Below are 15242 nucleotides of genomic sequence, written 5' to 3'. Positions count from 1 at the left end.
GGAAAAGAGCGAAAAAGAAAAAGAAGAAAATACGAAACAGTCAACCTTATGATCTTTAGAATACGAAAAATGAAAAGGAGCAAAAAAATTAAGCGTTTTTTAGACACTTTAAAAGTCGTCCTCCGGAGCGTGTAATTTCGTCGTCGTTTTAAACAAGGTAGAAAAAGTTTCGATGTTCACTAACGTAGTGTTAAGCGATCGTTTTTAAGTGTGTTCTTCCGATTCAATCGTTTAAACTAGCCAGCTCGCGAAGGGTTAAGAAGATCATCGAACCCTTTATCCATGCATTGCAGCGTCGACAAACGAAAACGTTGAGAGGGACGCGTTGGCGTTTCTGTCGGAACGCCAGATCCTTCGAAGCGAATCAAAATTCCGAACAACGTTCGAGGAAATCGAATTTGGAAGTCGTAAGCAGTCGAAACGTTAATACGATGACACGACTCACATCCACGATATCCGTCGTTTATCAATATTCGGATAGAACCGTGTCGTTGTTCAAATCGTCTACGCTCATCCTGTATAGCGCGCTTCATTGCGAATTATAGCGCACCTGTGACGGATGGTCGTTAATTACGCGAGAAACGATCTCGTTCATTTTTCAATTATTCCTTTAAATTATTTGCTCTCAAGGTCGGCTCTATTACGTTCGTCGTATTTTTATTCCGATCAAATCGGTGATTCGACGATCGTTAAATTTTACCTTCCGTTAAAGTTTCAACGCTGTTGAACGTACATTTCATTCTTTCGAAACGATCGATGCGATATTATTACGAAGCTTTCCTCCATCGATTTATTATATTTGGTTAACGCAATCGGCGGACACGTTCCGTGCGAAAGGAGAAAATGTTACCATGCAGGTGCAATCCGTCGAAATAAAAAACAGCCTCGAAATAATTAACGCGTGTCATTATTCGGTACACGATCGTGTGCATCGTGTGAAACCACGATGTACATGTATCATCGATGTATTAAACTTCTGTGTACGTATAGTAACAATAAAGTCATTGTTGGCGGAAAACTCGTATAATTTCTACAAGTAGAGTAACCGCGTTGCAAGCGTGAATTTCAGAAATTGTACAGAGGTAAATTTGAACGCGTATCAACGTATCGAAGATGTCTAACTGGACGTTCATTTCGAAGAAATTTGAACCCTTCGTTTCGATCGTAATGCGCGTAATTATTCGATGCGTTTGTTACAAGTGACGTGTGTATTAGTTACGTAAAAGAAAAGCGATGTCGTGCAACTGAAAGCAATAAGTTGTCTTGCGTAGAACGAGCCTGAAGACATAGTTGTTGACTGATAGTACGTATATAGTTTAAAAAATAACGAACAAACACGTAGCGCATCTACCGCATCTCCATTGTGTGATTTAATAAACGCGATTTAAGAGTATTTCGCGATGAATTAAAGATAATTTAAGCAGAAGATAATTAAAGAAATAAGATAGAAGATATGCTATGTTACGTTAACTCGGTATTGATCATCGTTTCTTGCGCACATATAGGAGCACGGTATTGAAATCCTTGTAAACGTTGCCAAAGAGTGTGATTCTTATCATTAAACGATTCGGAAACGCTTGTCTCTCGTTCTATTTGAGCTGTTTCGGACGAAAAACGGTAACGCGAGCTTCTTTTATCGCTGTGTTTCGATTAATTCCGTGGTTTTGATGGAGAAAATTTGTTACCAGTCGAATAGGTTTTTCTTTTTTCTTTCTTCGAACACGTTTGATTAATGCGTCTTACGAGTGCAATTTATCACACCAAGTACAAGAAAATTGATCAGAAACGTTAGTCTACGATTCCGTGAAATTCATCGCACATGTACGTTCAATGATACGCGTATTATTCGTTCAACAGAATCAGCCCAATCAGCTACGTTTATTTAGATATACGCAACAAGTTCGATTTATTGCTGGCTGGTAATTCCTAACAATTCCTACGCGATTCCACGAACAGATAAATTTAGCGTGAAATTGAGTTGAATAAATATTCGACAGGCGTCTTACATTTTCATCGACTGAAATTAGCTTCGCTCTGCCGATTGTCCAGCCAGCGTTTCACCTCGTTGGCTAACAGTTAATTAATTACAATTATCCGAGGAATACGTTCAATTTATCGTCGATCACGCTTGCTTTACCATCAATCGAAACCAATCGAGCGAAACACGGATTGCCTTGTGTCGAAACGTCAATCCCAGATCCAAAGAGGATGTATCGCAAGCTTTGAATCTCGGTCGGTCGAATAGGCTGAACGGGCAATTCTAAATAATTCCGCGTCTTTTCTCTCGTACTATGAAAACGAGAGCGTAAAAAACTCGCCGATCTTCGCACTTTTGCGCTTTTTCAAGTGCACGAAACTGCTTGCGTGTACCGATTAGGTATGCGTACTATGTACACGTAAACGGTATCAACGAATTAGACCAAAAGTCATTTTTTTACAAAGATCGAATTTATACAACAAAAAAAAAAGAAGAAGAAGAAGAAAGTGACCAAAGTTCAATTACGGTTGCGTTTCTTTGAGCAAGAGCAATGGAGACGCGGTGGAGAGAAGATGCACGTTTCGTTCGACGCGCACCGCCGCAGGAATTTCGAGGGAAACCTTAATACGCGATCCTTAACGAGAAATTAGACATCGATACACGTGTATACTTCGCTGGCGCATCGTCGTGAAACGATGTAATCGATTCACTACGATTTGATGCAGACGTGCACTAAAAAATACAATCTCACGCCTCAGCTCGTTTCGATTCGATCAATCACCTGTTCCGACGTTTACGAGCTTTACCGTGTCGTCGTATCCTTTGTTATAAGTTTAGCTGCTCTTAAGTTTCCTACACTTCTATTGGCATCGAGAAGTTCTCTATATAAAATCGAATTTTCGGAGTTTAACTTCTTTCGTGCCACGCAACAACATCAACACGTCGATAGAAATGTTTGTAAACCGATAAAGTATATTTCACGATCTGGATATATACGTATATTTAATCTTTCTTCGATGTACCTTTAAGTTTCTTAATTGAACGGTTAATTGAACGGTGATTTAACGTGGTTACTTACGATTTAATAGACCGTTAATGTATCCCGTAAATAATAACACGATAGTACAGCTCGTAAAATCGATTTAGATTTCGATTGCGTAAAATTTTCATGTCATCGATATTGGTGATTGCGCGATTCTTTTCTCTTTCTCTTTTCTTTCTCTGTTTATTGCACGGCTGATATACCGACGTATTACTTAGAACAACGGAACTCTGAAAGCAATAAAATTTGTATTCGTTTTATCGATCGCTTGAACTTGTAATGTCCTATTGATTTATGAAATAGCGAACGACCCGGTAGATCATCGATCTCATACATACAGGTGTTCTTAACCGTACTAATATACGCGTACATTTTTGTAACTATTGTATGTATCGCAGCGTAAGAAGCAAAGAAATCGGTCGTTGTTTATTAAAATCAATTGTAACGATGTAAGCATCGTTAACCGAATCGACGATTTCGAACGAATACATTTTTTTTCCTTCTTACTTTTACGCCGCTAATATGATCTTGTGCAAGGTTTCTAGTACTCGTATCATAAAAGATATATAATTAAAATTTAAGTACTGCAAACTAATATATATATATATATATATTATGTGACTCTCCCTCTTTTACTTACATTCTGTATATTTAACGTATTATTTGCCAGAATCTTGTAAAGAATGCATCGTTTCTGTAAAAGGAAAAGGAATAAAAGTAAATAAAAGTTCATTTTTATTTTATAAGTTGTATGTTACATATATATACATATATATACGGGGTGGTTGGTAACTGGTGGTACAAGCGGAAAGGGGGTGATTCTACGCGAAAAAACAAGTCGAAAATATAGAATAAAAATTTTTCGCTCGAGGCTTTGTTTTCGAGAAAATCGACTTTGAATTTTCGCTCGGTACGCGCGCACTTTATCGCGTCTCGTTATAACGGATCTCACTGTAGATCGTTGCCTCGATGGAAAAATTTAAAAAAAAAAAAAAAATTAAAAAAAAAATTTTTATTCTATATTTTCGACCTCTTTTTTCGCGTAGAATCATCCCCTTACCGCTTGTACCACCAGTTACCAACCACCCTGTATATATGTCGCGTGAATTCCAAAGAACTAGATGCATTTTTACCTGTAGAAATTAATTTCGCATAAAACCTGGGAACGTGGTACACGTGTTTGTAGGGAGAAGATAATCCACGATTTTGCTTTAACGTCTTCTCCGTATCAGACACCTGCATAGACTTCTTATCAAAAATGTACAGCGTTTGTTTCACGCGAGAAAACAATTTATATAAGTTGGCGCTAAACCGAGCGACTCGTACGAGCGCCGGATTGAACAGGAGCGTAAAGAAAAACGGAAGAAAAGGAAATTTCGAGACCGAAAAGAGAGAGTGAGACGCTCCCGAGACGATTACCAACGATTCGATGGTTAGTTTTAATCCTTTTTGTACGTTTATATGCAGTTAAATGACGTGTACATAATTATCTAAATCAGTGTTGTGAGATTAATGCGATTGTAATACCTACACACCGACCCCATTAGTGGAAGGCATGTGCTTCGAATTATTATCCTTGAAATTTCGTGAGGTGATTAAAAGGTCCTTTCGAAACGTCGTTGTTGTCTTGATGTCGTCGACTTGAGACAAACCAATTTCCATTATTCTTACTAAGTAATTTCGCATTTAAAAGAAAATGATAAAGTAAAAACTCTTGTTTAGGATAAAGAAACTGCGTTTACTTTCGAATCGATGACATTAGGGCTATCTTTTTATTATCTTTCTATTAATACCGAATTCCTCCAGTTAATTTTATTCTTATTGCTATTAAAAATATTTGAAATCTTTCTTTTACCTCTTTCGCCAGTTTCCCGTTTGAAGAACAAAATGAATTACTTTCAATTTTACTTTCTTTAGTGCCATCTATATATTACGTATCCATAGTTCATAATTGAAAGTCACGAATGGCAATAAACAGGAAATGATTGAACCTAACAGAGAATGTATCGTTACATGTTGAATAAAGGAAGACAAATAAAGAAATCGGGAAATCTCTAAACAGAAATGAATCAACGATTCATTCTGTAATAAAAAGATACAACAGTGTCGACAATACTGTGAACGAGCTGCTACAGATGCAAAGAAAGAAATTAACAGCATGAGATGAAAAATCTGTGCTCTGCGAGGTAAAAAAGATGTTCCTATATTTAGACTTTAATAAAAAGCTATACGCACAAATTATATCGCATAAATGTATTATTACATACATTACTGTCTTTCGTCTATTTGCGTGAAACTTTTATGCCAAAATATTACATGTGCTTACAGTAACTGTATATATATATATATATATCATTTATAGAATATAGTTTGGAGGGGTCCCTTTTCAGGATGCTAAGCTCAAAAAATCTCAGTGAAGATTCTAAATAGAAACGCCCTTAAGGAAATCATGGAACATGGGCTTGCTTCTTCCCTGGTGAAGTCGTATTATATCGTGTTGATACTGCATCAAATTCGATTGAACAAATATTTCGTTGATTTGCGCGTGCGCGGGAAATTTAAATAATAAGGTATATAGATGAGCATACGTTTAAGTTACACTTCAGTTTATCTTCATACTTTCACCGGTAGATGGCATATAATCATAAATGAACTAAAGTCGCATTTCCACTGATACGTTGAAAACTATAATACAAGGTAAACATGAAAGCTTTTAATCGAATATTTCGACAATTTCGCACGTAATAAAAATATAATTTTTATTGCGTTCATGTATTACATGAAAAATATAAATTTATACATAGATTTAGATAGAATGTAACCTTTCATAAAAATGTAGCCAGAGTTACCCATAATGCTCACGATATTTGGCGGTGAAATATTCAAAACATTTGGAACAGTTAACCTAAAACGTGACAGTTCAATATGTGTTAAGCAGATGTCAAACATGAGCGGAATATCAGCGGCACACGTTAGAAAATTAAGTAAATATAAATACTTTACCAATTTTTTATTATATGCTATAGCAAAACAAAAGATGAGCATAAAATTTATTAATCTTTCCAGGTCATAATATCGAGGAAATTCGATTGAGAGCACTAGATAATATTATTTCAAAATACAATCTTGGTTTTGGTTGCGATTGCGATGCTGTAAAAAAAGAATTAATAACAAAGTTATTTAACTGGTTTTCATTTGAAGCCTTCTCAGAGACACAGAAGGTTTTAGATTTATTACTTCGTTTATTAAAGGTATTTAAAAATTTAGTTTCATTCATTTATTCATTAATCAATGATTCAAATACTAACAAACGATAATTGTACTTCTAATAATTTAGAAATTATAATATCTCACAATAAAAATTACATTTAAAAACTTATAATTGCATATTATTATATATTTTGTAAGACAGATGATAGAAGTCACTTAAATACATTTGGTAAATTAAGACTTCAAAATGAACTTCAGGAATTAAGAAGGAAATTAGGTTCAGAATGGTATGAAAAATTAAATGAAATTGAAGAAGCTGTTCTTTGTTCAGATAAGTTACAAACAATATCATCAAACTCAAAAACTATAAAGGTTCTTATATCTACTTTTAATTTTAATTATATTTGTAAGTATATTGAAACAAGTTTGTCATTCAAATTTCTTTTTAAGGATCCTAGCTGTCCAACATTAGGATTTATCGATTACGACAGGCATAGAACACGTATAAAAGATTATGAATATAATGGAAATAACAAATCTCAAAATGGGCTTACTACTACCTCTGCTTTGAACAGGTAAATATCCTAAATATGTTTTTCACAGTATGATAATTATATATGTGTAATCTTTTTATTTTGTTTTATATGAAATTTCTTATATTTCTTGTCTAATACATATAATTTATAGTACAGTACCATTTGACTTAACATTAGAATGTGGAGATGGAACCCCGATATCTAAAGCTACTGAAGGTGGTATTAAATGGTTAATCATGCCATGGCAACCTTTAGTCACTTCAGATAGAGGTGTCTTAGCAGCAGTTGAAGAAGCCCTAAATAATAGCTTAGATGCAAATCTTATATTACATACATGTCAATTTATAACAAACGTGATGATGCAGGATTTTCCAGCAGAAGTTTTTCTTCAAAGACCAGCAATTGTTTTTGTGAATATTTAAGCTTTTCATTAAAGTGTTATGATATTGTATTGATATTTAATAATTAGTATTTAATAATACAATATTAAATTTCAGATATTACATAATCTTTTAGAATCTAGTGCAAATATCACAAATGCCAATTTTAGAAATATAATACCAATGGTATTGAAAACACTCCACAAATTAACACGATCTTTAAGATTACGAATCTATTATTATTGTGAACCGTGTATTGCAAATAAAAAACAAAAAGTAAATAAATACAGTTTAAATTTAATACTTAATTATAATACTCGAGTACAGCATAATATATTTATAAAGAATACATTTTTCAGTTATTGGCAGAAAAATTAAGCAATAATGTTTATTCTCCTTCTGAAACAAGAGATAGTCCTGATGGAGGATTTCCAGAAGTTAATTATCAAGCATATCAATCTACTGTAAGTATTTAAATACTTTATAAACATTTATGTACCTACTAATGTTTTGTATATTATTTAGGGAACAAGCGAAAGAAGTCAAAGTGTATCAGATAACATTGATGATTCTATTTTACAATTACAACAAATGCTTATACCAATCTTTTGCATTGAAACTTTAAAACGTGTTATATCTCAATTGAGTATTTCTACTAATTCAACACTTATATTAAGAAGTACTAAGTATGTAACAGACGTAATATATGAACTGGTACAAGTACTCGTCATAAGCGTCATGCCAAATGTTTGGCTTTGCAATGATGATATTGCTTTAAAAGTAATTGAAGACATGAAAGTATTATTTGGCATGCTAGGAGAAGTCATAGAATATTTTGGAAATTATAGCACAATAGATGATTTTAGAATAACGTATTTACACCTTATAAGTATTACAATGAAACTTTTAAGCCACATAGTTCCTCTAGAAATAGCGGATGTTATCTTCCCTAAATCACTTAAAACATCAATATGTGTAGCTATAATGGATGCTGCTATTTATTTTTTATATCCAAAACTACACTCTATATTACAAGAATACGGCCGTGTATGTAATTTCTAACTTTTTTTTAACTAATTAGAGAAAATCTAATTAGTCTAATAATTTATTGTTGTACACTTAACAGCAATTTCAAGGTAGCGATGAAATTATATATATTAAAACATTCGACGAAACAAGACTGATAACAAAGTCGATACAAGCAACTATATACATAATAAAAAATACACCTAATTCATCTCATTCGGAAGTTTTAAAAATGTTGTATGCTTCAAAATTAAGTTTACCTTATCACAAAAATTTTGGTATTATTAAGAAAACTATCGAATTTTTACAAAATATGAATAGGTATATTCTTTTTGTGAATTATATGAATTTGGAAATTTTATTGTTATTAAAACAACTTAGTTATTGCAATATAATTTATTTAACGTTTAAGGTATTCTCCAAGTAATGAAGACCAAACATTAGCTACAAAATTAATATTAAGTTTATTAGCAAATGCAGATACTGATATACAATATGCCACATATTTTGAATGTCATACTTTAGTTAAAAGTATTTTAGGAGTAGAATATAACAAAGAAAAGTTATCATGGGAAAATCTGGCATTTTTATTTGAATTATCTGTGTTAATTGAAATCATATCCTATGGTGTAACACACGATGACAAAAGGGTAAGATGAAATCTTATGAGTAAATTTAGCTTAAATGATATGCAATCTGCAAACAATTATTTATATTTTTTTTTAGATCAAGGAAATGTCTGAAGAAATATTAGTTTACATATTAAAAGGAAGATTACAGATGGGAGAAAATGGATGGTTAAAATCTCTAGAAGCCATAGTACAAGTATTGCCTTTTTTACAATGTCATGCTTATCCTTCCTCAACCTTAGGTCAATGTGTAACAAAAATCTTTGATCCTGATGTTTCTACTAATATACAATTGCCATATATCGAGGTAATATGTTATAATTTATTATTGGAAAAGTACATTTCTTATATTCATAAGTCTTAAAATAGTTTGAAAAAATACATGTTTATTTAAAAGGTTTTGAAAGGTAATTTAAGGTTCTTATTTTCGTCGGATGAGGATATTAGATACGAAGCCGTTTGTAGATTGATTTGGCTTCTTGGAAAAGAAAAGGATTCAGTTAAAAAATTACCACGATTATCATCCCTACACGATTTACCTCTTAGCTCACTTTGTATATTTGATCGTCAAAGGGTTTTTAAAAGATCTGAAGGCAGTTATCAGGTTACATATTTTATTACATTTCATACATTTAAAAATTATTCCACGCATTGTAAATTTTATATATGGTCAATACAGAAATAATACAGTCAATGTTTTTACAGAGGAGTAATTTATTATCTGTACTTGAAATGCTAAATGAGCCGAATGTCGATCCTAAAATACGTAAATCAGCATTAGTACAAATTAGCGTTATGCTTACAGATTCTTCTTTACACAAGTTATTTATTACGGAAAATGGATTATCGTTGATCTTGAACATATTTAACAGTGCTCTAGTAAGATTGTATAATATCTATGCTATATAATTCCTTAAATAGTCTTTCTCATTTTACCTAAATGACATCATTTTTTAGGTTGAAAAAGAATATGTTAATTATCCAGATTCTGTCATTCCTATAATTACTATACTAAAACTACTAGCATCCTCTGAATGTTCTATACGTCAGGATTTGTCCATTCGTATTAATGTTTTATCAAATATAACGAGAAGTAAGTGCGACAAAAGATTCAAAATAAATTTTATTACTATATTACTAAAAAATATTTTTTAGGTCTTTTTCTATTTCCAAATAATGAATGTATTAAAACTGATGGTTCACAATTATTATGCTTATTACTTTATAATGAATACATTATGAGATTGAGTGAAAAATATACAGAAAATTATAATCAACTGAATATTTCTTTGCCTTATATTATTGTATCTAAAATGAAATTACCATTTCTTTGTAAATCGCATTGGAAAATAAGTAGACATAGACGATCAGATATGTCTGGTAAATTATAGACTTAATTAAACATTTTAAATATATTGATCGTTTATATCTTAAAGATCAATATTACTAGTCTGTAATTCTTATTTTCTAGTTCTTCATGGCAATGACTCACTGGTATTAACATTTATAAGACAATATTGGATATGGGAATGGAATGGTGGTATAAATGTGCTTTGGAAACATTTTAATGATCTTCAGGATTCTAATATATCAAAAAAACTAAAAATTCTAGAAAATGAATTTTTAGTCTTACGTCTTAGCTTTCCTCATTATAGCTGTCAACAACAACTGTACAATATACAAAATTCAACTACCCATGACTCAGTTTCATGTGCACTTGATTATCTTACAATGTAATCACTATTTGCAATACTTTTATAATGACCATTTATGATTTAATTTTTTTATAAAGAATTGTTATTAATTCGCTAGTCATTTTTTTTTTTTTTTTTTTTTAGGCATATAAAACTTTATAAAATGGAAAAATGTGAGGAAATAAAAGACATAAGCCTATTACCATGGGAACAAACGTTTGAACGATTTTTACTTTCACAACCCGCAAGTAAAGAGGATTGTGATTTATTTGTTGAAGTTTTAAATTTTCTACAGTTTTATATCAATATTACAAAAGATGGTAAAATTTAAATAATTAATAGAATTTATGTATCATTTGAAACACAGTGAAAATATTTGTATTGTGTTATATTAGGAAAGTATAAATGGACTAATAAAATAATGACAAATATAACTAAATCTCTAACCGAATTATTAAAAAGCTCGGAATTAGATAATCAAAACGTACATCAATCTATATTGAAGTTAGCTGGCACATGTTCAGCCATAGGACAATCAGAAAGATCTACTTTAGAAGACCAAGACGTTTGGCTACACTTTATTGAATTAATTGTCTCCACTTTATGTTTAGGAGACCAACAACATTTTTATAATTTAGGTAAATTTCTTTTTTCCACGATATTATATCCTTATCATTTAAATTAAAATAAATCAATTCTTTACAGCTTACCTTGATTGGCTGTTAACATGTTTAACATATTTAATTGGAAAGTGTCATTGGACAAATTGCAAAAATTTATTAATATCATTAGGAAATACATTAATCGAACTCATTATATCCTTCCATGGGGCTGGAACAATAAGCTTTATGGGCTTATCTATAACCAGAAATTCTATTATATGTCTCAATCATTTGTTATATCAAATGCAAATAAACTTCAATAAAAACGTAAGTATAAATAAAAGTTTAACTTAATTAAATATTTCTATTTATAATGATACTATTAACGGTATATGGTATAAATATTACTAGATTTTTGTACAATTTTGGTATGAAGAAGATCGTATGTTGAATTGGTTACCTATGTTGTGGCAAAATCGAGATCCTTTGGTTCGTGCTTCTGCTTTACAACTATTAGCAGGTCTAATGAGTAATTTACATACAGCTTCTCAATTATTGAATTCTATAGCACTAGCACCAAGCGAATTATGTCAGGCATTACTTCAATGCATTATCAGTAGAGAAGAGTCATGCATTGTTAGGGAACAAGCATGTTGTGCACTTAGCAGTTTAATAAAAAATTGCAATTCTATCATTTTTCAATATGTAAGTAAATATTATATCTTTCTATTACGGTAAAAGTAAATTCTAAATATGATTCTTTATTTACTATTATATCCACTTATGTAGATGGATTCTTTGAAAGCAAATGCTATTTTAATATATATAGAACAAAACAACACTTATTATGAAATAAGTGTACTATGTTCTAATATTTATATGTCTACTTCTCTGGACTGTGATCATATGAATAATCAAGAGCAAGAAACTGGGAAAGTCCCATCTATTCATAGCATGCAGTCAGGTTGTACATCATTAGTACCACGTGCAATCTCACATCTGTATAATTGTCACGATGAATTACAACCTCGTATGTGTACTTTTTTAACGCTTTTTTAACTACTGTTTAAACAATTGAAAATAATTTATAAATTAAATTGTATGACTGTAAATATTAATTAATATTTTTTAGTTTCTGTCAAAGAATCAACAACTACAGAGATGGACCATTATTTACAATTGGTAGCAACACCATCATTGATATCAGCTGTTTGTAGATTACTAAATAATTTAATACTTATAGGAAAACAAGAAGTTGTTCATCAAATTTATGAACATTCTATTGACAAATATTTAATTGGGTAATTAAACTTATTATATATATGTATATCTGTGTCTGGAAAGATTTTAGAATTTTTCTAATATATACTTCAACTTTTGTAGATGCATTAATGAAATACCTAAAGATGTTGAAAGTAAAAGGAATTTAACACATTATTGTGACATATTGGAAATGTATATCAGCATTTGTAGAGTTTTAACAAACTGTATTACAAACAGTAATGAATATTCTCTTGTAGCTAGCTTTTCAGTTGACTCACTTTACATGTTATTTTGTTTTTTAAATGATGATTTATATTGTAAGTTAAAAAAGAACAGATTCATTTGTGTATGTATGCAGTAAGTTTTATATAAATTAAATAATGTTTACGCAGGTAATAACACATCGCAACTGATCTCTGTGCGAAATAAACTCTGGACCGAAATTTTCAATTTTATAGCCATACTTTCGTTAACAGAAAATCAACATTTTGAAACAATACAGACCGCTTTAGAATTGCGTGGACCAGAAGCTGTACTTTCATCTATCTGTGTTGCAATGAAGGATTCTAATCCAGAACTTCGCATCAGTGCTATAGGCTGTCTCGCGTTTCTACTGTCTCAAGAAATTGAAAAAGATTCTTCAGGAAAAAGTAGCATCTCACTACAATCAATAATGGATACTCCTTTAACTCGATTGTCAAATGACAATAAAAACAATTTAAAAGAAATTACATCTGATGTTAATACATTTTCTCTACAAAGTGCCAATATGCATTCAACAAAATCAAATGGAAATAAAGATCCTCCTTTAATTTCCGAAAAACCGGCAGATTATGAAGTTGAAGGAAACGAAATTGCTATGAGCAAAGAACTTTGTAATATTTTATTGCACTTATTTATAGCTCATAATTACAACCGATCGAAGAAGAATAAGAAATTGAACGAGGACAAGGATTTGATCATAAGCGCACTTACTAATTTGTTATGTGTATCAAACACAGCTAAACAGGTCGCATTGGAAGAAAATTTACCTGACACAACTTTAATGATATTGAAAGAATCGTATGTGAGATTAAATTTACAACCTTTCGAACTTTTCAAAAATCAGATTGATCGTGAAAAGAAGGTAATTAGATAAAGTAGATCTTAAAAAAAGTATTTTTTAATTTATATTATTGCTACAGTGATCAGCTGAGAGATTTCTCAATCTCGAAAAAAAAAAAACAAATATTATTCATACACGTGACGGAATTCCCAACATCGTCTTAGAAATTGTAACAAAAAGTTTTCCTCATGTTTTTCTACAGATTCATCCGTTACTACGCGACATGAATGCTATTTTAGTATTATTAATGAATTTCATGTACGGCAGTACAGAAGTTAAAGTAGCTCTAACAAAAGCAGGACTAGCAGATGTATTACACAAACTATGGGCTTGGATTGCATTAAATAAAACAGTTTCAACCACCGCTTTGAAATTACTAGCAACCTATACTACAAAATGTACTACAGGTATCGTTAAAATTGAAATATACACTTACTGCTAAATGCTAAATATTAAACGAGTAAAAATTATTTGTTGAATATCTTATGCTACTTTAATAATTTAATTTTTCAGCAGCGCAATCTTTGACGTTAACGACTATTTTGCCAGGGACAGGGCTTAGAAAAACTCCTAATACTCTCGCCCTTATACATGTTATTATACAATTAGTTTGCAAAGAAATAGACAAAGCTGGTCAACTCTTTGATAATCATAAATTACACTTTGCATTTCATGTTTTGAGAAATGCAATACACGTTCATGAATGTAGAGTATCAATTTCAAAGGTAATTTGATATTTTTTGATGATATGGATCTCCAAAGCAACGTTTATTTATTAATACAAATTTCGTAGAGTAATCTCCTACAATTTTTTACAAAAATACATCCAATTACCACGAAACGGACAAAACCATGGCCACTCGTTGAATTATATTGCTTAGAGTTCTTAATTGACTTTACTTATTACGAAGAGGGCCAGATATGTGTCCCAAAGGTAAAATGGACTTCTTAACTTATTTCTTTAATTTTTTATTCTTCAATATCCAAAAAATATTTTTATGCTTTTTCATGTGTGTATACTAATCATTTCTTCAGGCTGTCGACGGCTTGGATGTTTTGTTACAATTGTCAAAATACTCTTCATCATCTAATAGAATTCTTGCAATTTCCATATTGCGTAATCTCGCGTTTAACATGACCAACCGACCACGATTACTTAGTTCAGGTAAATTAAGACACGCATACTTTCATATCACGTTACATATTTAAACGATTTTAACATAATACGAAAATTTCAGTGGATTTTATTAATGTTCTACATGACATATTTAAAAATGGTTCCCTGGTCGAAATTAGAATAGCAGGGTCTATGTTATGGTCTCTAATATCCAATAATCAGAAAGGAAAATTAATTGTACGAAGTGCTGGCTTTTCACAGAGTATACAAGAAGCGTTAGGTAGGATTACACTATTAAATGTAGATGATAAGAAAGAAGAAGAGGACTTACTTAAAATGCTACAATATATATTAAAAATTCTTAGTCCAGTGGATACTAAAGCTGATTAAGATCAGTGATGAGAGAAAATAATTAAATACAAGTAATTGTACATAGGAATTGAAGTATTACTTTACATTATGTGAATAATATTTTATTAACGAAATTTGTAATATTTTTTATAGAAATAGCAAGAGGGTATATGTAATATGAATTTATACAATTTTTATACATATTACTATTATAGATATATTTTCATCGTTGTATTTTTATGACTAACAATACGATATTTTGTAATATATTGAATAATAAAAATTATTTAATAAATAAAAAATAATATT

At 31.0% G+C, this 15242-nt stretch overlaps 1 protein-coding gene across 5 annotated transcripts; it reads left to right on the top strand.

Annotated features, from left to right (window-relative positions):
• Positions 1 to 5595: 5595 nt before the first annotated feature.
• LOC126864602 (rotatin) lies at positions 5596 to 15242 on the top strand. 5 transcript variants are annotated; one of them, XM_050616106.1, is made up of 30 exons: positions 5596 to 5717; positions 5860 to 6004; positions 6087 to 6271; positions 6429 to 6602; positions 6681 to 6805; positions 6918 to 7176; positions 7264 to 7422; positions 7506 to 7610; positions 7672 to 8193; positions 8273 to 8493; positions 8585 to 8822; positions 8899 to 9108; positions 9199 to 9405; positions 9507 to 9680; positions 9759 to 9894; positions 9957 to 10181; positions 10273 to 10534; positions 10640 to 10815; positions 10891 to 11133; positions 11201 to 11424; positions 11509 to 11802; positions 11887 to 12127; positions 12230 to 12398; positions 12481 to 12677; positions 12753 to 13486; positions 13668 to 13872; positions 13979 to 14190; positions 14259 to 14399; positions 14501 to 14630; positions 14704 to 15240. In XM_050616106.1, the coding sequence occupies exons 2-30, from the start codon at positions 5875 to 5877 to the stop codon at positions 14970 to 14972; spliced, it is 6567 nt and encodes a 2188-aa protein (XP_050472063.1). In that variant the 5' UTR covers positions 5596 to 5717; positions 5860 to 5874; the 3' UTR covers positions 14973 to 15240. The 5 variants fall into 5 exon arrangements, with proteins under 5 accessions (XP_050472063.1, XP_050472064.1, XP_050472065.1 ...); XM_050616107.1 differs by lacking the exon at positions 5596 to 5717 and having other exon boundaries at positions 5724 to 6004; positions 13982 to 14190; positions 14704 to 15242; XM_050616108.1 differs by lacking the exon at positions 5596 to 5717 and having other exon boundaries at positions 5724 to 6004; positions 7672 to 7926.

The sequence above is a fragment of the Bombus huntii genome, chromosome 4, assembly GCF_024542735.1.
Source record: "Bombus huntii isolate Logan2020A chromosome 4, iyBomHunt1.1, whole genome shotgun sequence".
NCBI classification, from domain to species: domain Eukaryota; kingdom Metazoa; phylum Arthropoda; class Insecta; order Hymenoptera; family Apidae; genus Bombus; species Bombus huntii.
The sequence above is the reverse complement of the archived record's forward strand: the minus strand, read 5'-3'. Positions and strand labels throughout refer to the sequence as shown.